The 24,082-nt window shown below is 45.4% G+C and overlaps 2 protein-coding genes across 3 annotated transcripts; one reads left to right on the plus strand and one right to left on the minus strand.

Moving 5' to 3' along the window:
* Nucleotides 1-138: 138 nt before the first annotated feature.
* LOC146237825 (ATP-sensitive inward rectifier potassium channel 12-like) lies at nucleotides 139-23,972 on the minus strand. The gene is given in 10 exon segments (XM_084686115.1): nucleotides 139-1,275; nucleotides 1,277-2,755; nucleotides 3,139-3,350; nucleotides 19,730-19,818; nucleotides 19,932-20,947; nucleotides 21,073-21,195; nucleotides 21,703-21,952; nucleotides 22,181-22,397; nucleotides 22,571-22,663; nucleotides 23,118-23,972. Coding segments are annotated over 3 exon segments (1,746 nt in total). The 5' UTR covers nucleotides 3,225-3,350; nucleotides 19,730-19,818; nucleotides 19,932-20,947; nucleotides 21,073-21,195; nucleotides 21,703-21,952; nucleotides 22,181-22,397; nucleotides 22,571-22,663; nucleotides 23,118-23,972; the 3' UTR covers nucleotides 139-1,094.
* Nucleotides 14,107-23,972, plus strand: LOC146237826 (TRIO and F-actin-binding protein-like). 2 transcript variants are annotated; one of them, XM_084686118.1, is made up of 18 exons: nucleotides 14,107-14,677; nucleotides 15,167-15,300; nucleotides 15,453-15,619; nucleotides 15,763-16,990; nucleotides 17,119-17,211; nucleotides 17,596-17,764; nucleotides 17,878-17,958; nucleotides 19,341-19,373; nucleotides 19,650-19,718; nucleotides 19,949-20,038; nucleotides 20,280-20,389; nucleotides 20,729-21,205; nucleotides 21,622-22,040; nucleotides 22,285-22,387; nucleotides 22,574-22,733; nucleotides 23,131-23,244; nucleotides 23,625-23,711; nucleotides 23,822-23,972. In XM_084686118.1, the coding sequence occupies exons 3-18, from the start codon at nucleotides 15,529-15,531 to the stop codon at nucleotides 23,966-23,968; spliced, it is 3,471 nt and encodes a 1,156-aa protein (XP_084542244.1). In that variant the 5' UTR covers nucleotides 14,107-14,677; nucleotides 15,167-15,300; nucleotides 15,453-15,528; the 3' UTR covers nucleotides 23,969-23,972. The 2 variants fall into 2 exon arrangements, with proteins under 2 accessions (XP_084542244.1, XP_084542243.1); XM_084686117.1 differs by lacking the exons at nucleotides 14,107-14,677; nucleotides 15,167-15,300; nucleotides 15,453-15,619; ... (2 more) ...; nucleotides 17,596-17,764; nucleotides 17,878-17,958 and having other exon boundaries at nucleotides 19,320-19,373; nucleotides 20,729-21,209; nucleotides 21,770-22,040.
* Nucleotides 23,973-24,082: the final 110 nt, after the last annotated feature.

Genomic DNA, 24,082 nt, shown 5'->3' on the forward strand with positions numbered 1-24,082 from the left:
AGACAGGTGGACCAGAGGCTCGTCTTGACCTCTGACCCGGCCAGCTCGGATGGGAAAAAATAAGCGCGAGAACGCAGCGACATTCAAACCGGAACAAAAAACTCTGTTTCATTTGATGTTTTATTTAACATTCCTTAATACAAAACAGCGTACAGTTGAAAATATTTAAAGATATAGTTATGATAAAATACAGAATAAAGTGCTTTTTCTTCATCTTTAGTGTTTTACCAACTCTATAAGTGCCATTTCTGGGTTACATATTTGCATCATTTTTTTCCCTCAATAAAGGATTCATCATTTGTATTTTGGAAAAGTAGCTCATTTAATAAAACATTAACAGTAATATACCTTAAGCAGGAAGACGGCATGTGCATGATTTCTAAACATAACATTACATATTTACAAAAACTGCTTTAATGCCAGCAACAGAAACATCATTTAGTAGTTAGGGTTTTGAATTAAATACTCATGACTATTGTTATCTGTAAATGATAGAGGTGGAACAGGAATTGAGTCAATGTAAGAAAACCAAACATACGTTATATTCACAAAGACACTATCAAATTATTATACACAATAATTTATGACATCGCATTTAACACATCATGATTTAACTATTCAGTTACCATGATTTCTGAGAAATAAAACTAAATTGTGCGCTGTGCAAATACACAATATTGATTTTCAAACAAAAGTGAAACCAAAAGAATAACAACCGTCTGTCCTGCAGATTTTGGTTATAGAGAATGTTCTCTTTCCCCTTATAGCAGACTAAAAAGTTTTGGATTCGTCCTGTAATCATCCATTCGATAAGAGCGGGGTTATATACAAGCATTTAATAATTCTTGAAGGGAATTAATTTGACCTCATCAGTGGCACATTTGGGACTCTTCCATAACCTTCATTGTTATGGGTATCAAATCTGGTTCGACCCTGGTTTGCTTTCTATCCGAGTTCTTTGGTTGGATTAACAAAAAGAGAAGCAGAAAGTCAGCAAAGGGCACCTATTGTAGTTAAGAGACTGACAAGGTGTTCGCAAATAGGTGACGCTGCTGTAGATTGTTCCAGAACTCAAAAAAATGGAGGCGAGTGACTCACACTCCAGACTCCCTCCCAAAGTTGAGCGCATCCAGGGGAATCCCCGGAGGCTGCAGCCTGTCGAAGCCCATCTGACCCTCCACGTCCAGCACACACAGCACATCCACCCTCCGCTCCTCGTAGCACTCCTCAAAGTCCCCTCCCCTCTCGTCCCCCTCCCCGTCATCCCTCCCCCAGCATCCCCGTCCTCTCCCCCGCCTCCTCGTCCTCCTCTTCCTCCCCGCAGCACAGTGCCACCTCGTTCTCGTAGCAGAAGGCGCTGGGCGAGTGCGGCGGCAGGAGGCAGCGTGCCGACGACAGCGGGCCGAACAGGGGGGGCGTCGCCGACCTGGAGGAGGCGGTGGAAGACGAAGACTGGGAGCGCTGCCTGCTGCCCCCGCCGACGCCACCGTCCACCTCGGTCATCTCTCGGAGGTCCTTGGCGCTGCAGTGGGGCGTGGTCGGCACCTCGTAGGTCTTATGGAAGCGAGAGTAGTCCACCTGGTAGCGGTCGACCTTCTCGAAGACCACGGGTTCGAAGCGGTGGCCCCAGAGGATCTCCCGGGCCAGGTAGGAGCTGCGGGCCTGGGTGGTCATGGCCGTGGCCTCTACCATCCCCTCCAGGATCACCACAATCTCAAAGTCCTCCTTCTGGAGGTCGGCGCGGCTCATCTGGTACAGGGGGCTGTTCTCCGTGATCTCGTGGACCACCACCAACGGCGAGACCAAGAAGAGGCGGTCCAAGCCCTCGTCGTAGCCCACGTCGATGTCCGTCTGCTCCGCTGGCAGGTACTCGCCCTCGGCGGTCACGTGCGGCCGAATGAGCTGGGCCCGGATGTGCGCCTCGACGATGTGGCTCTTGCGCATGTTGCCCAGGCGCCACATGAGGCAGAGTTTGCCGTCGCGCAGGGCAATGACGGCGTGGTGCGAGAAAAGTAGCGTCTGCGCCCGCTTCTTGGGCCGCACCATCTTGGCCATGATGGTGCCGATCATGAAGGAGTCGATGATGCAGCCCACGATGGACTGGACCACCACGGTGATGACCGCCACCGGGCACTCCTCGGTCACGCAGCGGAACCCATAGCCGATGGTGGTCTGGGTCTCGATGGAGAACAAGAACGCCCCCACGAACCCCTGGACGTGGAGGATGCATGGCCGCCACTCTGCCCCGCCTTCCAGCACGGCCAGGGGCCCCTCCCCCAAGCCGGGCCGCAGTTCAAAGTCGCCGTGCGCCAACGCCACGCCCCAGAACACCAGGCCGAAGAGCAGCCAGGAGAACAGGAAAGTGGTGGTGAAGATGAGGAAGAGGTACCTCCAGCGGATGTCCACGCAGGTGGTGAAGATGTCGGCCAGGTAGCGGCGGGGCTTGTCCTCCATGTTGTGGAACACCACGTTGCACTGGCCGTTCTTCTTCACGAAGCGACTCCGCAAGCGGCTGGGGGCGGGGAGCCCCGAGGACACGCGCCGGCCGTTGTGGACGGTGTCCGTCGTCGCTACGGTGGCTGGAGCGCGCAGGGCCAGGGTCCCGAGCCCTCCTCCGTCGGACCCCATTCCTCCGCCCCCTCCACCCCCCAGCCTGGCCCCAGCGAGGGGGTGCTGGGTGTGAGGCCCGTGGCCGTTGTGGAGGCCCAGGCTGGAGATCTTGAGGGCATCTTCGTCGGTGGATACAATGCTGTACCTGCATGAAGAGCACAAAACATGTTTTGGGACACATCTTGAAAGACCAGAGAAGAAGGGTGGATGTATAGATAGACTGGTATAAAAGGTTTATTGATGGGTATGATATGGGTAAAGCAGTCTGGTAAAATGCGAAAACATAGTTACAAATGTAATTTTATGCTTTGAGGGTTCATCAAAATGAAACAGCCAGAAGAGAGACGAATACATCTCAAATGTGTATCAATTTCTTTTGGTTCTGTCTCATACTGTTGTTAGGTTAAAAAAAAACTTTGATGGACTTAAATGTGGTGGTAAAAAAAAGTCTGTCCTTGGAAGAAAACATCTATCGAACAACATCTCGCTCACGCTTTTCTCTCACGACTCTCCTGGTCCTCCTCTCACCTGTTGACTCGCACCGCTCCCATGGCGATCATCAGGCTGTGTCTGTGTGGGCAGTAATCCTGGCACGGGTGGGCAGTGCCAACCATTAAAAGAGACGCGCGGGTTTGAGGGGGGCCCGACCAGCGGGGGGGGGACCTGCTGCCTCAGGTTCGGGGGCCCCTTGGAGGCATCAACTCACAAATAAGAAGCATCCCCTCCAAATCATGTATTTCCTGTACGAGCAACAAAAGGAGTAGTTTGACTTTTCAATCAATGACAAATGTATTTCTAGGCATTCACAATCAATACATTCGATTCCTATATAGACCATGGTTAACAAACCAGAAGTTATATGATGTATACAACCAGAAAGTAGGAGACGTGTATGTGCGTATGTTGTTATCGTGAGTTTTGACAATAAAAAAAAAAACATTACGTCAATGTTTCTCCCCGGTCCACAGCTGTGGGCCAGGAGTTTTCCTCTTCTTTAGGTTTGTTCCCATATAGGTTATGGTTACAAGGACCAGGCCTTATATAACCTAAGAATCATAGGTTGTGCCTAGGTTGTTCTAAGTTTTGACCAACCCTGTAAAGGTCCCTAATTTCAAGATCTCCTATCGTTCACCACTGGGGATCTGGAGATTTTCCCTCTTCAAGAATGAATTTGGCCTTAGCCTCAGAAAAAGTAACATTCCACAATGAGAAAAACGAATGTTTTTTTTGTTTTTTTTACTCCCTTCATGCGCATCAGGCGCCGACCGATATACATAATGAAAGCTATTGATTGAATTCTCGATGATGGTTAGCCTCAGGGACCTGAAAGCCGACAGAGTGTGGAAAACCAGACAGACATCGGAGGGGGGCAAAGGTCTACAAAAGAGGAAATTCTGTGGTAATCTACAGTTAGAGGAACAATTGATCCACTTTTTGGCTCCATGACAGGGTTACAGGGTGACTGCGTCGGGCTTATTATGTCAGACAGACTATCGGCCGAACGAAAAAGGGAGGGTTGCGTAATGATTCTGTGGGCTCTCACGCAACAGCCTACGAAAGCATGCAGAGTTTGGGGTCGGCTGCGCTTGGGAACAAAGTGTTTTCGGAATGCTCCTCTGAAAGTACTGAAATTGCCATTGATGGGTTTTATTTTCAAGTCAACATTGAACAGCATGCCTCAACACCTAAAAATAACACTTTCATACACGATTTGTTGGTGCCGTTGGACCTTTGCGTGACGGTGCATGTTTTCTCTACCCCTCTTTAACAAACAATACAGTGGACAGATGTTAGGACCTGGGCTGTTATTGCCTGGATTAACAGCCCTCACTGATTTAAATAATCCCAGGAGATGGAAGATTACGTCAGGTTTGGTTACAGTAACAGCTGGACTGAAAGCGCTGTGACATCATCTCAACCCATAGTCTTAAGGAGTCTTAGAGAGTGGTCCAGGTTCACATGCCTGGGTCAAATGATGTCAGCTACACATTTGTGTGTGGGAAAGGTGAGATTGTTGGATCCGATCCATGTGAAACTGTGCTTGCTTGCTCGATGAAAATGATTGTTTTATCGATTCAAACTCACTTCATTATCTGAAATCTCTTCTCGTGGGCCTTAATTTAGCATTGATCATGTCCACAATGGAATTCTGATCCCACAGTAAATTCCTTTAAATCAGTGAGTCCCTTGTAGAACCTGAATACTGCAGACTTCAAAACACTGTCAAAAACTTGAACCAGAAGCTGCATACATTCTTAGCGGTCTGTCTCTCTGTATCTGTAATCTAAATGTAGATGCAGAACAGAACTGCTGGACTTTTACCTTAGTCCAAGACAGGAACCATTGGTCCCTGAGGGAAGAGATGCAGTAATTAAATGTTGATGATAGTGATTAGCCGTTTCCATGGGAACCTCTCTCCCTCTTCAGCGCGCTGACTCTCAGTGTCAAGCGACTGTGATTTTGCATATGAGTGAAGGAGGGCCGTGGGGCTAGAGGGTAGACACACGAGTGAGAGCTGTAAGTGGCTCTCCTGAGTGACTCACACAAAGGGACTGATTCACTTACATACACACACACAAACACTTCAAAGCTAGCATGCACACACATTCATAAACACACACACGAACGAAGGTGCACTGACACATGCAGCACATGCATGTGTCATGGAACACATGCTTTCACACGTCGCCTAGTGATTTCCCGCTGTCCCAGGACATCAGCATGCGCAGCATCACTCAGTTAATCTTTGTCCAGAGGTCATCCTAACTTCTGCAACACGTGGACGGTAGGCTACGTCATTGCCCCAAACGTCAATATGAGGCACCTCAGATGTATCTAACCCTACATAGGCCTGTAGCTTAATCCCACAGAGAAATACATGATTGTGTGTGTGTGTGTGTGTTTGAGTATGGAGGAAAGCCTTATAGAATGCCAGATTACAACCCTCATAATCTCCTAATCCGAACAACGATACAAAAGATGTAAGATTGCAGTAGTCAAGCGAACAACTTGTTTTCACCGTCATTGTTTTAATCTGAAGCCTGTCATGAAGGGAAGGAGGGGATGACAGGACGAAAGAAAAAGCTGACACAAGGGTGGGCATGTGATCATGAAGGATGGAGATGGAAATGAAGAGATTATGACATCAGTAATACATTGTATCTTGTTTATCCTAGGGACTCCTGGCATTGTTATTCCCTTTTAAATCCACTTATACCAAAACAACAATGTTGCATGGAATTATTTTTGGTGAAATAGTAGCACCTGGGACAAATCCTTTTTGTAAATACCTTCAAAGAGGCTACCTGCGGCGGGTTAGGTTTACTGAAACAGGCTACCCAGGTAGGGTAAAATGAGTTTACCCATTCGGACATTCCAAAAACAAATGCACCTGAAACTGCTTTAGACTGAAACGTTAACACTTGACCCAAAGTTTGCCAAAGAAGAATAAAAAAGACAATAAATGGTAAACAAACTGTTGTGTCCATTGATCGTGATTGTAGCCCTGCAAAAACTTTTTTTTATGAATTTATTTGATCTGCATTTAGATAACTTTAGACAACAAACAACAATGAATGCAGTTTTAAAATTACCTTTTGATGACTAATGTGGAAAATAAATCCACTACAGGGAATCAGGTTCAGAATCAATTGGTCTATCAAATAACATTCCGTTTTTGATTTTCGTTGGACGCTCTCAAACAAGTGGGCGCCATGCACACACTTGTTTAAGCTTGATGTAGGTAGGCTACGTGCATGAAAGTATCTAGGTTAATTTGGCCCAAGGGACTGTTTCTGAATACACAGGAGAAAATACTTAGCCTACCCACAAAAATGACAGACTTTACAGGCTAAACATTTCGTTGATAAAAGTTTGCTTGATAACCGACATTTTAAATCAGTAAGGTATTTTAATTATTTTTAAATTATTTAATAGCCTAAATTATTCTTCTGGTGTTACTGCATTTTGGCAAAGACTAATAGTCGACATGAACCAGTTAGATGATTGGCTGATTGTAAGGCTTTCGATTTTTTTACCATTTGAATGTCAGCGACCAAAAGATCAATAAGTTTCAAGAGAGTAGAAATTAGTTTAATTGCCAAATACTTTTGTAGGCAATAACTGTTTTCCATTAAATTCTTGAAATTCAAACACTTTGAATTATGCTCAAAGTGATTGAATGGCTATACATACAGATGAAGTAAAATAGCCTACATTCGTGATTGGTGTATTGGCTATTGATGTATTGAATTTTTCTTAGGCAATTGAAAAATAAAAACGTGGATGGGTTTGTTTTCGAGGAGCCTACAGAACACTGTGGCACTAAACAACTGATGTGATTTTTCTTTAGCCTACTAATAAACACTATTCATAGGATTTTGAGACAAACTGGAGTTTACGGTAAGTCGATTTGTATTGAATAGCCAAAAATAAGAAAAAACGTCAAGTGCAAAGGTAGCATGGATCACAATAGTCTACTCACCTTTTAATTAGGATACACTTTCGTAGACCCACTTGCAATATTGTGTTGACTTTATCCTGCCAGGCGAAAAAAAACGTTTCACATTGTTCAGCCTCGTTCAGCGTTGTCTAGTGCAAATTCCTCATTACACGCCATGTAAATTGTTTCATGTTTCATTGTCTATTAAACTATTTTGAAATCCGGCAACCTAACACCCAGCCATTCTTTCCTAAAAACGTTATTTCTCCATCACTACGGCGCTCTCGCTCTCTCTCTGTTTCTCTCTGTCTCTCTCTCCGTGGGAGCTCACTTGACTCGCGACTCCAAGAGCTCATATCATTGTGTGCCTCGCATCTCTGTGTGTGTCCCCGTGTGTGGGAGAGAGAGGGCGGGAGGAATGGAGCCGCTTGTCACTTTAATTATGTCCCCTTCTATGTGGAGTGGTGTTCTTGAAACTGTGGGTGTGCATCCCTATTATTTCTACCAGCACGGACGTAATAAACTCCGGTTCCTTGCAGTTAGGTCAATTCAGATAGGTGGACAAGAGTTGGACTGAGTTTCAGGCTAACACTTTATCTAGACCTAACAGTGGTAAGGCAAATAGACTAATTTGGTTTAACCAAAATGCAGTATATGGGTCTATTTCAGTTGCATATTTGCGTGAAAATCTTGATAGGAGGCTATTTTAATAACAGTTAGCCAATGCAAAGTGCTGAAATTAAGCAGAGAAAAGGTTGATTTCACTCAAAAAAACAAAGACACACACTAAGGACGAGATGATGGAGGATAACTCGAATGTGATATATCTAAGTTACATAATCATAAAAACGAGACGTGAAGTAATTGTGTATAAGGTAAGCTAATAGCCACACACACATACGAGGCTCAAAGCTAGGACCTTCCATCCTGCGCACTTAGATCGCCTGTCACACAGAGTTAGCATCCAGTATTAGCAATGCTAACAAGCATCAAGCCCCACGTTTGCATCCTCTTTTTTATATCCTCCACTGAATGGATGATTCATTTCCTGATTATATCGACTTCAAACAGTGAAAGTGAGAGATGTCTGTGGATGAACATGGTTCATCATTTATCCAAATGTCATGATGTTCCTCTTAGATTATCAACCACTTTTTCCAGAAGTTTAAAGTTGTGTCTCCGGCACTTCTCACAGTTTGCTAACATCCCCCTGCAAATTAAACAAATCTAGCTGGATGTTTAACCATTGCAGCCATGTCTGAGTCTGAGTGGTCTGAATCCACTTGGCTTCTTCATGCTGGCAGCCATGTTGGATTTCAAACCAGCCACTCCCAGAGATGAAAACAAAGAGTTATCTGCAGTAAACATGCAATAATACTCATAGATCTATGACCAGATCTCGTACACACAGACACCGTTCTGTATAGTTCCTTATTTCAGGCCTCCTCAAGATGTTACTGGCAAGTCTACACAACTTGATAGTTTCTATGGAAACCCCCTTCTCCTGCTCTCCCTCTCTCTTTGTCAAACAAACATATTTCCAAATCATACCGCTGAGGCAGTGTATTTTTGAAACCTGTCCTCTGTGAGAAGAGGTGGGTGTTCCACGTCCACAGAGGAGCCAGGAGAGAGAGGAAGGGAGAGGGATAGAGAGACAGAGACAGATAGAGGAGCCAGGAGAGAGAGGAAGGGAGAGGGATAGAGAGACAGAGACAGACAGAGGAGCCAGGAGAGAGAGGAAGGGAGAGAGATGGAGAGACATAGACAGATAGAGGAGCCAGGAGAGAGAGGAAGGGAGAGGGATGGAGAGACATAGACAGATAGAGGAGCCAGGAGAGAGAGGAAGGGAGAGGAATGGAGAGACATAGACAGATAGAGGAGCCAGGAGAGAGAGGAAGGGAGAGGGATAGAGAGACAGAGGGCAGACAGAGGAGCCAGGAGAGAGAGGAATGGAGAGGGATAGAGAGACAGAGACAGACAGAGGAACCAGAAGAGAGAGGAAGGGAGAGGGATAGAGAGTCAGAGACGGACAGAAAGCCAGAGGGAAACAGACAAACTGAAATGTGCAGAGTGAGATAAGGAAAAAGAGAGCAAAGAGTAGACCGAAGAGTGTGACAGAAAGAGTACAAGACAAATAGAGAGAGGGAGGGAGGGAGAGAGAGAGAGAGAAAGAGGGAGAGAGAGAGAGAGGGAGAGAGAAAGAGAGAGAGAGAGAAAGGGGGAGAGAGAGAGAGAGAGGGAGAGAAAGAGAGAGAGAGAGAGAGAGTTAAAGACAAGAGTAGACCATGTGAGTTTGGGGTCAGATGACAGAAGACACTGGTAGGTATAGGGTAGGTGTGGGTGTATAGGACTGATAATGTGGGTGGAAATCCAAGAAACCATGAGATACGTATGATTATTAAAGGCATTTTGTGCCCTTTGCTTATCGTGTTCATAGCTTAGCCTTGTGTGGAAGCATCAAGATAGCCAGACAAAGTGTTACAACAATTCATTAAGTAGGCCACATGATTTGTAGCTTCTGAAATATTGACAACAAAATGCAACAAAATGAAAGCTAATCCCATTTACTCTCACTTGGTTTCATATTTTAAAAGGAATTTGTGATGTTTTCAAACCATGCTTATTGTATTTTTGATTAGATCTGTATATATTTGTTTGGCATGTGCCGGAAAGAGACCAAGAATTTGTGCATTCTTAGTGATCTGTACGAGTTTCATAACATTTTATTGGAGTCTAGGTCAAACTAAATATATATTTGTAATTGTTTCATAGGATAGATGTATCATGCGCCTACTATATCATTCCTTAAGGATGCTGAGTAGGTAATACTCAATCAGCACAAAGAATGTCAGGGTTTCAGTTACAGCAAATTAGTTAGTGCAGGCCTATACACTCGATCTTCTTCAGCCATAACAACACTGTTGGCCTGAAAACCGATGTGCACAGAACATTGTTTTTCAGCAGCCCCATAGGTGAAATTCTAGCCATGTAAAGGAAAACCAAGCCTCCAAAAGACCACCCCTTCTGCCAAAATGACCGTCTGTGTGTGTATTAATAGCCACTAATCCGTTCAACTCCTCAGTGCCAGACAAGATACTAAGACGCTATCGGAAGCACACCTTACTCAATGCATTTCTGAACAGTAGGCCTATCTGTTTCCAGCTATCTCCTGAGCCGACAGCATCTCCTCTTGCTTAAATGTCCCATGCAGTCACAAGAGATTTCAATGCCAACAACTTAAATTTGCGCCTGAAGGCAGTTGTGAGGAAGAACTCGAGCTTTTCAGAAGTGTGACTTGTCACTGATGTGGAGAAATTTGTTTTCTTGAAGACTCTGTAGGCTCATTTGGTAAGTCCCAGTTGTAAGTGACGCTAGCCAGTTGTAGAATCCAATCTACTTGGAAGGAGGATGCAAGCTCGTTTTTCACTCCCACAGCAGAACCAGGTCGATGTTTTGGGAAACGGTGAAGGAGAGAACGGCCCGCCAATCTCTCCGCGAAAATGAATAATTCACAGATATATTTAGTTGTTGGCTAAATATAGGACAAGCATACAATATACGTATTTTGTATATTGTGTTTGTAGTGGTTCAACTAAATCAGGGTGTAGCAGCAGGGGCGTTGTTAGACCCTTTTTACTGGGGCACGTGCCCCAGTATAAATCTGCTGTGCCCCAGTAAAATATAAAGTTTGAGTTTTAACAATTACATTTATTAGTCAGTGCATTCATTTAGATTGATAATCCCATTTAAAAAAATGCACACAGCATCCCAATCAACGCTTGTCAAGTCAAAGCAGTTTAACTGAAAACACAAACCCATGCACGCAGAATTCTATGTCAGCGCCCTCGTCTGAGCTTGCCAAATAGCCACTGCAGCGCACCCAGAAGTCCAGGTGTCGGACTGGGCACACAAGTCAGAACTGAGGTAGAAAGAAAACATTACAAAACTAAACCGATCATCTTATTTTGACTAAAACACAAAAACAATATTACTAGAAGCTCAAAAAAACAGTATTTGCGCTCAAATGAATGGGAAAGACATGTGCGCGCTCGCATTAACTATTGATGTCCCTGCCAAAGCTGATATCAAACTTGTGTCCCTGAACTCTTTTATAGTGGGTTAAGCAAGGGGAGTTTCTATAGCCTAGTAGTGCTTTTTGCGCAGCAAGCTTGAAAGAAAAAAAAGGGATATGAATAGGGGCCTGTGCCCCAGTAGAGTTTTATGTCTAACAACGCCCCTGACGTAGCATATAGCAGATTTTTTCCCCTAGAGAATGAACATGAATAGAAAGATTGAAGAGAGATGTATTCAGCATGCAAAGCAGATTTAGTAAGAACTACCACCTGCCATGGGTCACAATTGAATTAAAAAGTAAAAAACAGGACAAAAAAAAAGTTATTCAACTGGGTTGCATGTAAAACGAGGCAAATAGAGATGATAGAGGTCAGTTGGATGTGAGACTGCCACCATTTTGGAGTCACGCAGTTCAGTTCAAACAGGGAGAGGCAGAGAGGGTGCATGATGTAAGAGTAATAGAAGCTATTCTAGTTTCATCCAACTACGTCAATTGCAAGGCACCAAGACATAGGCTGTGTTTTGACCTGGGTAAAAAAAAAACATTTCGAGCGTTTAAATTACCTCCCATCCATTGAATTGAGGCTTGTGTGTTTGTGACAAGTTCAAGAGTGTTTTTGGGGGGCGGGGGCTCCTTACCAGTCTGTGTTACCTGGCATTTGCACAGGAAACAGGAACAAATGTTTGGTAGGTATGTATCTTTATACATAAGCACTAAATAATACCATGGGTTACATTTAAAAATACAAACAGTATCTAATTACATCACATTCCATTGCATTCATTAAAATGTATTAAGAATTTAGTAAACTCCACTTGGTATAGATTGGGAACTTTTTGTCATCATATTTCCATGGTTACTGAAACTGCTCTAATCATAGCAACAGTTACCGGAGCAACTAAGTGTAGCTTGCCAAGTGGGACGCTTATAAGAAAAGGACATTTGCCCATACGTGAGCTATACAGCAGTACAACCATATCAAAAAACCGAATTAGCCACTGGAGGAATTAAATGTGAACTTTGTAATCCCGTGGTTTTCTCAATTGTCAGGTCTAAGAAATGTAGTAAAACAACAAAACAAGGGTGTAATTAATCATCAGAAGTTTAGGACACAATTTGAGTTTAAATTTAAATGCTCCACCACTGTGATAAATCAGACCTGTTCTTGTATTTAGAACACTCAAAGGCCTCCAGCCTTCACCTATAAACGAGCTGTGGAATGGAGGCCCAAGATGCAGCTATAAATACCCTCATCGTCTAAGTTCCGGACGTCTACTGTGCATTCAGGACAGGTTAGAATAGACTTCCTTGTGAAATAGTGTTTCTCTGTCATTGTGTGTGTGCACGTGTTGCCTCGACCTACACAGCCAGACACCCTGTCGAGATAACTGTCCCCCCCTTGTGGCGTCTCTTGTCCAGTGATGTCCCCCGGTCCCTGTTCTCCCACTGTGTACTAATGAAGCAAACACAATAGCACATCGATACCATTTCAGAGTAACAAGCCACAGGCAAATACACTTGGGAGTCAATACAGCAACTAAGTCTTTTTCTCTTCAAACTGAATACGCCTCGATGGCCCCCCTCGACTTTGACGGTAAAAACAGAAGAACAATGTGGAATCTCATTCTCTGATTGTTTTCACTGTGCTTGGTTTTAATGGCGGGGCAAAGAGTTGTTGCAGGGCACCGCATTTGACAGCTCATCGGCAATTCCTCTCAAGCAAGCCATCTGGGAGACAGGCCCACCACATGACATCTGGCAGGTGAAGCAGGAGCCTTATTCACCCTCTCTACAGTTGATATTGGATACACACCATATTGAGGCCTTGTGAGAGCCAATATATGTTTCCATGTGAGAAGAGCAATAGCTACTAGGGGTGGTCTGGTCATACCACTTTCATTTTTACCTGGGATGGTGGAGTCTAAACGGCAGAATACCCTAAAAGAAGTTAGCAAGGTGCACATCCGTTTGTCATCGAATGAAAAATTCCTATCCACATGGCACGAGGTAAAGTACATGTCTATCGCAAGGAAAGCTTTCAATTGATTGGTGAGGTGACTCGTGACATTTGGGGTTTCTGGCATTTACAAGAGTACTGTAGGTCACTGTGTAATGGTTATTTGGTGTCACCTCTATCCATCCAGAGGTGTAAAAGTAAACCGTTGGTAATGGTGTGTGTTTCACACACTCCCTATCTCATACTTGACTTCAAGGAACGCTCACCCATACCAGAGATGGAGTTACACTTTGTTAACTACTTAGGAAGCTACAGTGTTTCCTTGTCTCAGGTATCATACCAGAACACAAACACTAGCCACAAACACACACATCCCTGCAAGTAGGTTTGCATATATCCAGGTAACTACAATCAAACGTGACACAACATTGCATATTCTCTCATACAACAGCACTGCATTATTTTATGATGAGGTAGCGGAAGATCTGTAATCCCAATGTGCCACTTTTTGTATAGGTGGATTTTGTATCGTGCCTCTTGTGTTGAGGCAAGCCATTTGAGGACAACAGGGGTGTTCTGTGGGCTCTGGAGGATCCGTCATGGCTTTCTCTGGCGGTGAGGACTATTACTGCCGGCAGTTTCTACCCAATGCCTTTGACCCCTCCCGCTGTGGCGCCTGCCTACGGCCGAGTCACATGCACGTGAACTCTACCCTTGCCCCAACCTCTCAGGTGAGCTGTCTAAAACCAGATAGTGTTTGCGGTTCGTAGCATTTTTTTTCTGAGGAACTTTTCATCCCCTTCAAATGATGACTAATGGACATGATTTGCTCTGAAACAAAAGTGAGCACCACTTATTTTACACTTTACTGTGAAAGTAAGAGGTAACCCTTGAAATAATTTGCAGAAAAGCACTTTGGAAATGGCATCAATTTACTTGACCTAAATCCTTACTGACTTGGAATAGAAGTCTGACTGACAGTGATGCACAGAAAAACTTTGAATCGAAACGAAACCAAAGAGATCTTGGGTCACTAAGCACGGACACGGTAACAAGGGACTGTCGAAGCCCAGGGTGACGTTTGATTCAATCATTAATTAATTATTGAGCATTGTTTGCAATCTACTGGGAATGACAGGTAATTTAATATGTCCCACACTACCCTGACCTTCCTGAGCAATCTTAAACTAACACAATAAATAAAGTGCAATACATCTTAAATGTAAATCTAAGAACAAAACTGATCCAAGAATCTTCCAATACACGCCTCCACACAGCACAGTAGAGCAGGTCACAAGGTCATGACAACAAGGAACGACTGAATACTGCCGAGTTGAAAAGAAAGGCTAGAAATAGAAGAGGGATGATCAAGATAAGGTTGAGAAAGAGTGGTGGGCGGTTCTGGTAATGCAAAGGCACCAGAGCAATGAAATAATGATGAGCACGGTCAGAGACTAGGTTGAGTTACCGACCGCTCTCTCCTAATGTATTGGCTGAGACGAAGTGAGAGAGAGAGACAGAAGGAGGAGAAGAAAAGTTATTTCAAGATTTGACAGAAGGTGTCGGAGGAGATACGAGTAAGGGAGAAATTTAAGTAAGTGAACACCCACATTTCTCAATTCTTTATCAGAAGTTTAGGGAGACATTTCTTTCAGATGGTGTTTGTTTACTTCTAGGAATTGTGCTGTTGAAAGTATTTTTGTGATGTAAGTAGAAGGTTTTCAATTGTTTAATGATTTAGGTTTGTTCTTGGTTGTTGACATCTATCTAATGGTAGAACCTTTGTGACATTTCACACTTTTAAAAAGGATGTACAAATATATTTTACGTGTTATTTTTAGTAACTTAAAATGCTGCTACACAGCATATACTGTCCCATATATGTTCAGGATACAAACATACAATTATCCTATATATGTACATAGTATATACAGTACAATATACTGTATCAAATGTCAGACAACCTGAATTTAAAGCCAATATAATTCAATTCTTGCCAACTCTAATCCAGAAGTCATTGACAAGTTTGACGTTCCATGAATTACTAATGAAAGGTCAGAATGTGTCACATTCCACCCTTCAGGAAAACTGTGAATTCCAGTCCAGTGTAACCTCCAACGATGTCATCCAAAATAACTGGAACTGTCAGGAGAGTCTGGTGCACACTCTGAGCCCTGAGTGGGACCTCAGTCTAGGTGACACTGACTCTCTGTGTAGGTGAGTTTGTCTCAGTATATGGTTCGTGATTAAGTGATTGACACTGCATGGCAAGCGATATTATCACATTAACTATATTGGCAATAAACGTCTTTAATTACCACAGCATATATTAGCATACTGTGTGCCATGTGTCCACAACCTTGCCTTAGCTCCCAGGACCAGGAGGACTGGCCAGAGAGGAGTAAGTCCTCCAGCCCAGAGTGGTGCTGTGAGGGTCAGCAAGAGATGACCCGGCTGGACCCTTCTCCCCACAGAACCGGCAACGCCTCCTGGATGGAGGAGAACAGGGGCAGGGCAAGGTCCAGGCGACCTTCAGGTCAGCTACACGGACATGCATAAATAGGATATAGACATGCAAACACTTCCACTGGTCAAAAAAAACATATTTTGTACTGTTCCATTATGTTTGGTACTCATCCTCCTGCCATAACTTGAAGATGCAATTCTTGGCTTTTTCAGAAGCAAGAGGGGACAGAGAACGAGAGAGTGGCTATTTCTCTCCTGACCGCAAAGGTGAAGGCAGTTCACATAGGGAGGACGCCCCCCCCCAACGCCCATACCGATACTACGAGAGAGGACACCCCCTCCCAAGCAACCACAGCCCAGAGCCCAAGGCATGCGTCCCCTACCGGAACCGGAATCTTGGAATTCCGTCCCAAAGGAGGGACGCGGGAACCTTCAACCAGGAAACCTGGAGAAGCGAGTCTCCGCAAAGGTACATACATCGTTCCAATTTCCGGCGGGGGACTGATTCCCGAGGACAGGGAAGTCCGAGGTCTCCAAGTCCTAATCGTTCTCCAAGCCCCAACCGCTACAAGCTAGCAGAATGTCCCGAGTCATCGTCCCGGCGTCGGAGTTCCCAGTCCAGAAGCAGAGCTCCGTCTCAGGGTCCCTCGCACGGTCCGTCTCGCCACCCATCAGGAAGGTCCAGTCCATCACATAGGCGAGGCTCTGTGGTGTCCGGTCCCGCCTCCCCGGCGCGGCACACGCCCTCCTACAAACGTGGCGAACCCGCCCATGTGCGGAGCAATGGCGAGGACACTTTCCAGAGAGGGCATGGCCGTGAGTCGAGACGGCCCTCCCACGCCTCCAATGGCCACAGTTTGGACTCTGAAAAACTGTACCGCAATCTAGACTCTATCTCTCGTCGGGGATCGTCGGGCTTACCGCCGGATGGCTATGAGGTTACTCACAGTCCAAGGCCCAGAATGAACATGAACAGTTCCACCAATACTCGTTCTCGAAACAGCCGTGAATGCTCACCCCCTAGGAGTGGTTATGGTACAAAACACCACTCCCCTCAAAGGGAAACTCCTTCTGTCATGGATACCAGACCTGACACAGCACACAGCTACTCAAAACGAGTCTCGGAAGGATATGGTGAAAACAATCCCAGCCCGGCTGCTCAGAGTCCCTGGCATGGCTCCTCCCATTCTCTGCTAAGCCCCGCCCCATCCAGAAACTCCTCCCCTTCTGGGCGGCCCTTGGACTCCAAACTTCTCACGCACTCACTAACGACCCACGCCACCACCATGGAAATGGACAGCAGGGGCATTGATAGGAGCAAAAGTAACACAAGGCGAGGCCTGGAGGCTCTGCTGACCTCTGAACCCAAAAGGAACCCAATGGAGACAGAGGAAGTGGGGATGACCATTGAGGACTACATCATCCTGGCTGACATCCCAAGGTGCATATTGGGGTACCATTTACCAATCCATGTCTGCTCATGGGAGTTGTGGTCCTTATCCGTTTAGCAAGAAAGCAAAGACGTGTTTTGGTGCATTTTGCAGACATTTTCATGTTTGACACCCCCAGGACCATCATGGAGTCAGAGGAGGAGACGCCAGGGCTGAGAAGGCGGACCCAGAGCCCAAGCCCCCGGAGGTTGGAACGAAACCATGTTCCCAGGTGAGTATCCACTGGACCTCCCAGAATGGTCAAACAGGAAGGAGGTTGCATCAGCGATACACAACAAAAACATGGCTTAGGGTTGTTATTTTGAACAACTGTCTCTTAACTGAGAGTCATTTTAAATCTACCTTGTGGTTGAATCAAATAAACAAATGATGTAACTATACTTTGTAAACAGACACTTGGTGAATAATCCCTTTCTCATGATTACCTAAATCTCAAGCTGCTGATCTTCTCTCATCAGACACTGTAAACCTACATTACTATAAACCTACATTACTGTAAGCCTATATACTCTAAGCCTTACATTGCACACATTGTATAATCTTGTGTTCAAAATCTTCATTCATGACAGCATGTTGCTGGGCTCTCTTTATTTAGATATGATGATGAAATGGATGGCTACAGTTTGAAGGCTGAGACTGATGAGAGGGGGAGAGGAAGAGAGAGAGGAAGAGACCGGAGGGAGAGAGAAAGGGAGAAGTTCAGAGATTCTCAGGATGGGCGATATTCTCAAAAGCAATCTACAACAGATCAACACTTCACCAAGGTTGGCACATATGCAAAATATTAAATGTTAACAATTTGCCTATAGGGGATACTTAAGATCATTACAAAATGTGATGTCCATAACTATGATGCATGTGCCATCACCCATTGCAGAGCTCAGATAATTCAAGCCTGAAGGCCCACAGATCTTCAAAACCACGGGAAAAAGTCCTTCCTGAGCACACACAAACACAGGTTAGTTCACCTCTAGAGATGTACTGAAGTTCTCTTGGTATGTGCTTCCGATCAAATAGATACCGGCTCTGCCTGCAAGCAAAACAAGTAGCTGCAGTGGGGTCCTTTCGTCGACGGTGGGGCGCCCAGGGAAATGCCTGTCCCATATTTCCTGTTGCTCATATAACTGACCACATCAGAGACATGTCAAGTTGTGATTATGGAGTGAATCCCTCCACCACCACCACCACAACCACCACCACCATCCCGACCTTCCTAGCGCCCCCATAAATGTAGTTCACTCTCCCATATAGCCTGGGGCCGGCCCTGGTCTGTGCATTTCTATTTTGAGAAGCTCAAAATCTGGTTCACAAATTTGGTAGTCTATTTCATCTGAAAGTTTGAAATGAAGCTCCGCCTTCGTTGTCAATAACCCAATCGGTGCAGTTCTTGAAAGCCACTTCCTGAAGTGTGACCAAAACAGTGCAGTAGCAAGGCCATTTAATTTCTGTGGTAATGTTGCTTCAAGGATAACCAGGAACTTGATCCCTATTCATGTTGTCTTGCTCATGCACATGCCTTTTCTTTCTGACTAATGTAACTTCAACATGTCGGTAAGAGTTTAACTTGGACTGTTGGCTGCATTCATATGCTGTGTCTCTGCACGCTTGCTGCTTGGATGTTGTGATGCTTTACTACATGATACTTAACTTTAGCTTACACTCCTCTGCAAAGTGATTCTATTTATAATACCTACCAAAAATGTTTCATTCCAATTGGCTATTCAATGTGATTGCACTGAGTTGTCTTGGGAGTTAAGTTCATATCAACACTCCTTTTTTTTCTTGTTAGAAACGTGTCACCTTTAAAAAATCCAGAATACAATTGCTATGAAGAAAAATATGAAATTAACTCAAATATAACTTTTGAAAAACATTGCTGTTTAAACACAGGAAACTGTGTAAAAGTCAGTTTATTGTATTATTGAACCAAGTGACAGATAGACTCATGTGACAGTGCTTTGGCCAATTGTGCTTTTTCAGACACGACATATAGTGACAACAAGATAAAGACTTCTGGAGACTGAAAAATGTAAACGGAAACAAAAAAGGAAAATGTTCAGTCGTTTTCTCTCTCAGCCATAAATGTGACATCTCACTCCGACTTCCTGTCTGTTTAGAGTTTCAAGATGATTGTAAATGCCAAGACGACAACAACACATATTTAGAGTTTGACTTGATTTCTTATTATAGACAGACGGACTACACTCTTTCTAACAGTAGAAAAATCCTGCCAGAAAAGTTTGTCTTGACTTTTAATTTGTTCTGAAAGACTGAAACCAAGTTTTTTTTTTATAACAGCCTCTCTCCCTTCCCTTGTAGCCTGATCTTCTGACCCTCAAGGGCTGGATGTCCAGGCTTGATGAGAATAGAGAGGTATGATTAGAATGTCTACATGTTACAACAGGCTTACACACATGCACGCTCTTACTTGTATCCTATTTCATCCCATTTATCCTATCTATTTCATCAAGCATCTGAAAAAAGACGACAACTGGAGGACAATATTGTTCAGACTATGTTGTTTTGAACATATACACCACCGATTAATTCAAGCACTGAATTTATGATACTTAAATGTCATTATTGAATTTGCGTAGCATTAGCATTAGCTTTGTATTGATTTGAATGGGTTTCTTTTATTTGTCACAGTGGAGAAAACATTGGTTTGTCTTCGGTGATTCGGTGCTAAGGTTCTTCAGAGACTCTGAAGCTGAGGAGGTGAGTCTTACCTTGATTACTCCCCGTGCCCTCTTTCCCTCCTCTCTTCTCAAACAGCATTGGAGGAGAGGATCGGAGGCTGCTCCCATACAACCTTCTCCTAGAATAGGTGTTGAGAAGGAGGTTAGGAAAAGGATGTGAAGAAGCAGGAAACAGTTCTAAAACGAATACACATTTTTGTATTGGACATGACTCTCTTTTTCTCACGTGTACCTTCTTTTCCGCCGTAGTCAGATGACCTGGATGGAGAGATAGACCTCACAACCTGTGTGAGCGTACAAGATTGTGATGTGGAGAAGAACTATGGGTTCCAGATACAAGTGTGTGCATTCAGGCGTTTCTTTCTCGTTCTGCTTCATGCAGACATTCACACGAAGCCTGTACACACGCACGCACACACGCACACACACGGCACACACGCACACACACGGCACACACACACACACACGGCACACACACACTACAGTCCACGCGAGTTTCTTAATTTCTTTCCTGTTTGCAAAACCTCTGGAGGTTGATGTTTTTGGGGCTCGTCGTTCTTCTTCTCTTGATCTCTGCTAGACGAAGAGAGCCGTGTTCACGCTCTCGGCTATGACCTCCAGGATCAGGAGGAACTGGGTGAAGGTTCTGAGACAAGCTATCCAGAGCTACCACTCGTCCGGCATCACAGAGTGAGGATGGTAGATGACAGAGCCGAGACTGTACTCTGTACTGTATTTGTGGTTAGACAATGAATCAAACGGAGACACTGACACATACCGGTGGATAGCACATGCATGCTTCTCTGTTATTGAAAGGGAAAGATAAACAGCTGCATCCATTTACTGTGAATTGCTCAAGTTGGTTACAACTATAGTTCAATGTGTTGGCAACAAAACAGTTATTTGCTATGTAGAGATGTACGAAATGTATCCATATCCTGATGATGAGATGTATATGTATCCATATCCTCTTAAATTTCTTTTGAAATGTAATAGTATCCTCTTGTCTTTCTGCTGATTCCACCCCAGCCAATTAGAATGCAGCAGCGAGAAAGAGAACTCCCTCTCTCGGCATTCGTTGTCATGCCAACCTTCCTCTCAGCTCACCCGTGAGACTGGCCCAGAGAACACGGAGCAGCAGGAAACGACCCGTCGACAAACTGACCATCGGTCGGACTCCTTTGATCAGGATCCAGACGCCACGCCCTCTCATTTGGGTATCGTCAGTCAGCGGGAGGAAGGGGAGGGCTGGGACAGAGAGCAGGCCAAGCGATTGGAGGAGAGGAACAAGTGGTTTGAATCGGGAATTTCTTTCAGCGAGATGAGCAGCAGGTGGGATTCCATGGAACTAAAAAAGGGGAGTGTCCCTGTACCTGTCACTCAGATGGACCCGGAAGTCATCAAGAAGTGGGCAGAGTTTGAGAGTCTGTCAGTCCGGGACGTGAGTGCGCAGTCTCTGATTGGTGCACAGACCAGTCCGTCAACCACTGCTCAGGCTTTGCAGAGAGAGGTAGGGAAAGAGTTTTCTATCTTGCAACATTCAAACATGTCAATGAAAAGATGACCTGCATACGTAGCATGGCTCACACTGTTTTGTTCTGTGGTTTATGACATTTCACTCATAAGGCTTTGTCATACAGTCCATTGTGCAAAGTATAAACCTTTTCTGCCCTTCACTCCTCCCCCACATCATTCTCCTCCTACTCCTCCTACTCCTCCCCTCCCTCCTCTCCCACCGCCCTCTCCTTCCTCATCCATACCTCTCTTCCCTATCTCCCCCCCCGCTTCCTGTCCACTTCCTTCCCTCTCTCTCCCACCCTCTCCTTCCTCATCCATACCTCTCTCCCCTTCTCTCTCCCTCTCCCTCTCTCCCACACTTACCCTCTCTTCCCTCTCTCCTCCCCTGCTTCCTGTCCACTTCCTTCCCTCTCTCTCCCACCCTCTCCTTCCTCATCCATACCTCTCTCCCCTTCTCTCTCCCTCTCCCTCTCTCCCACACTTACCCTCTCTTCCCTCTCTCCTCCCCTACTTCCTGTCCTCTTCCTTCCCTCTCTCCCCCACCCTCTCAAGGCCCTCTCCCTGAGGGAGCAGGTGGAGGGCCTGAGGAGGGAGCGTGTGGCCATGGGGACGGTGGTGGAGGTGGGAGTGGAGGAGGGGGTGGAGGTGACGGTGGACAGCCCGTGTGGGCCCGGGGCCCCCTGCGGGGCCAGGTTGAAGGCCATGGAGGAAGCGCACCGTCGGAGCCTCCGGGAGCTGCAGGAGAGACACGCCAGGGAGATACGTGAGCTGGAGAGAGAGAGAGACCGGCTGCTGCAGGAGGAGAGTCAGGCCACCACACAAGGTAAAGTTTCAACATGACATTTCCCGTTTTCATCATGTTTCATAGACAGTGTCCCTGTTTGTATTAGATGGAGGGATGTGTTCCATAATGTCAGGATACAGTATGTGTCTCTCGTGTTTGCAGCGGTAAATAACCCTTACATGATGTTATATAGCTCCAAACAGCTCTTGGTCCTCTCTTTTTCTTTCTCATTGACTCTTCTCTTCCCCGTCATTTTATGTGGACATATTTCTGGACATTGAAGCTATGGAGGCTCTAAAGAAGGCCCACTGGGAGGAGCTGGAGAGGGAGGTGGAGACGGCCAGGCGGTTAGGGGGCGGAGTCTCTAACCTTGAATCAGGACGGCAGTACGTTTTCCTGTGACAAACCACCAGTGTGAACTTACTGTGAATCGAAGAGGAGGGGTTGGGTGCTGACTATGTAATGCGATAATAATCTGGGCTCTATGGGTTTCTGTCTGTTTGCATGTGCGTCTCATCTGTGTACATGTGTACATGTGTTTGGGCTTACGTGTGTGTGTGTGTACATACCAGCTCCCGTAAGGATTCCCTCCACAGCGAGCTTGATGTCCTGTCAGAACGTTACTCCCAGAAATGCCTGGAACTGAGCAGGACGGAGCAGAGCTGTGGAGACGGACAGACAGACCTGAGGCGGATGGAGAGAGAGTTGGAGCAGCTTCGCAGAGAGAACCAGGTCAGAGAGCTGAGGACAGGGAAGAGAGAGGAGGCAAAAGGAACTCGAGAGTGGCGCACAACTTTAAGTCCTTCAGTCACTTGCGCGTGTAACTCAGTTGAATTGGTTAAACTCACTCCTCGGTTTAAATATCACGCACCCGCTCCACCAAAAAGCGAGGTAGCCGGATAAAGCGGTGTTTAGAGGGTGCCATTGTGTTTGTGAGTCAGAGGACCCAAGTTCACTGTGGAAAGATTGGGTGGAACTACTGATGGGCAACACAACAGCGCTAACTGACACCTTTGCACCATGTGGTATCCAAAACATGTTCTATCAAATTTACTACCTTCTGAACACATTCTGGAGTCTTTTAAAAGTGTTTTTCAAATGGACTGTGTCCTCTACCTGTTCCTCTCAGGAGCTGAAGGTGCGGCTGGCTGAGGAAGTCAGTCGCATGCGCTATTTCATCACAGGTCAAAGGTCAGGGTTCGTCTCCACCGGCAACTGTGAACGCAGTCCCTCAGAACTGGAGGTATGGGCTAAGAACTGAGAAAGTGAATCCATTGTACTGATGGAACCAGATGCGTCTGTTTCTGGCTAATTGGAGTGGAGCAGTCTATCTCTGGTTGGTTATATTCTGGTGGAATACTTAATGCCATCTGGTGGCCAAATATGTTGCGTGTCATGAAAACAAATTGTCCCCGATGCATTTCTAAATTTAACCACCCACTGTATGTAGGCTATGGCTATTTCTAACCATGCAACATTGGATAGTTGAAAAACAGTGCTATGGTTTGTGATGATGGTAAACATGATCCCACTCAGAGGTATTCAATCATTGCATAGCACTTATCTGTCAAATATATTTATTATGCTATCACACAAAATACATTTTTTCCTATCATGTCTCAGATGGAGTTGCGGGCCAAGGATAATGAGATCCAGTATCTCCAGAAAGAAATCAGCTGTCTACAGTCTGAGGTGCTGTCTCTAACAAAGGTGGGTGTCAAACGTTTACCTGTGCAGCCGCACATTTTAAAATGCTACCATTCAGTCATTCATATCTCAAATACTCTGCCCTCTACGTGATTGCATCCTCCCCATCCCAGGAAAAGGAGACTGCATACGACCGCTATAAAGAAGCGTATGTGGAACTGAGCGGAATGAAAGGTCGCAGCCAATTGGAGATGGGCTCCCTCAGGGAACACCTAAGACTGGCCAATGCCGCACTGCAGGAGGGGGCTAGAGACAGCTGATTGGCTGGGGCGGGAACCTGCTGACACTTGGGTGAACCATCCCTTTACGAGGGCAACCAGGAAGTGATCAAAGATCAGTGGAATTAGTTGACACTGACTTGTCCTGGTCGTGGT

This window comes from Hypomesus nipponensis, chromosome 21, assembly GCF_054491055.1.
Source record: "Hypomesus nipponensis isolate SF chromosome 21, ASM5449105v1, whole genome shotgun sequence".
Taxonomy (NCBI): Eukaryota; Metazoa; Chordata; class Actinopteri; order Osmeriformes; family Osmeridae; genus Hypomesus; species Hypomesus nipponensis.

Bases quoted from the DNA above. Each gene is read 5' to 3' on its own strand.
- LOC146237826 (XM_084686118.1), top strand. From the start codon at position 15,529: ATGACCCGGCTGGACCCTTCTCCCCACAGAACCGGCAACGCCTCCTGG. The intron at 20,039-20,279 runs GTGTGTGCATTC...GATCTCTGCTAG, and splicing joins ACTATGGGTTCCAGATACAA to ACGAAGAGAGCCGTGTTCAC. The intron at 22,734-23,130 runs GTCAGAGAGCTG...TGTTCCTCTCAG, and splicing joins AGCTTCGCAGAGAGAACCAG to GAGCTGAAGGTGCGGCTGGC.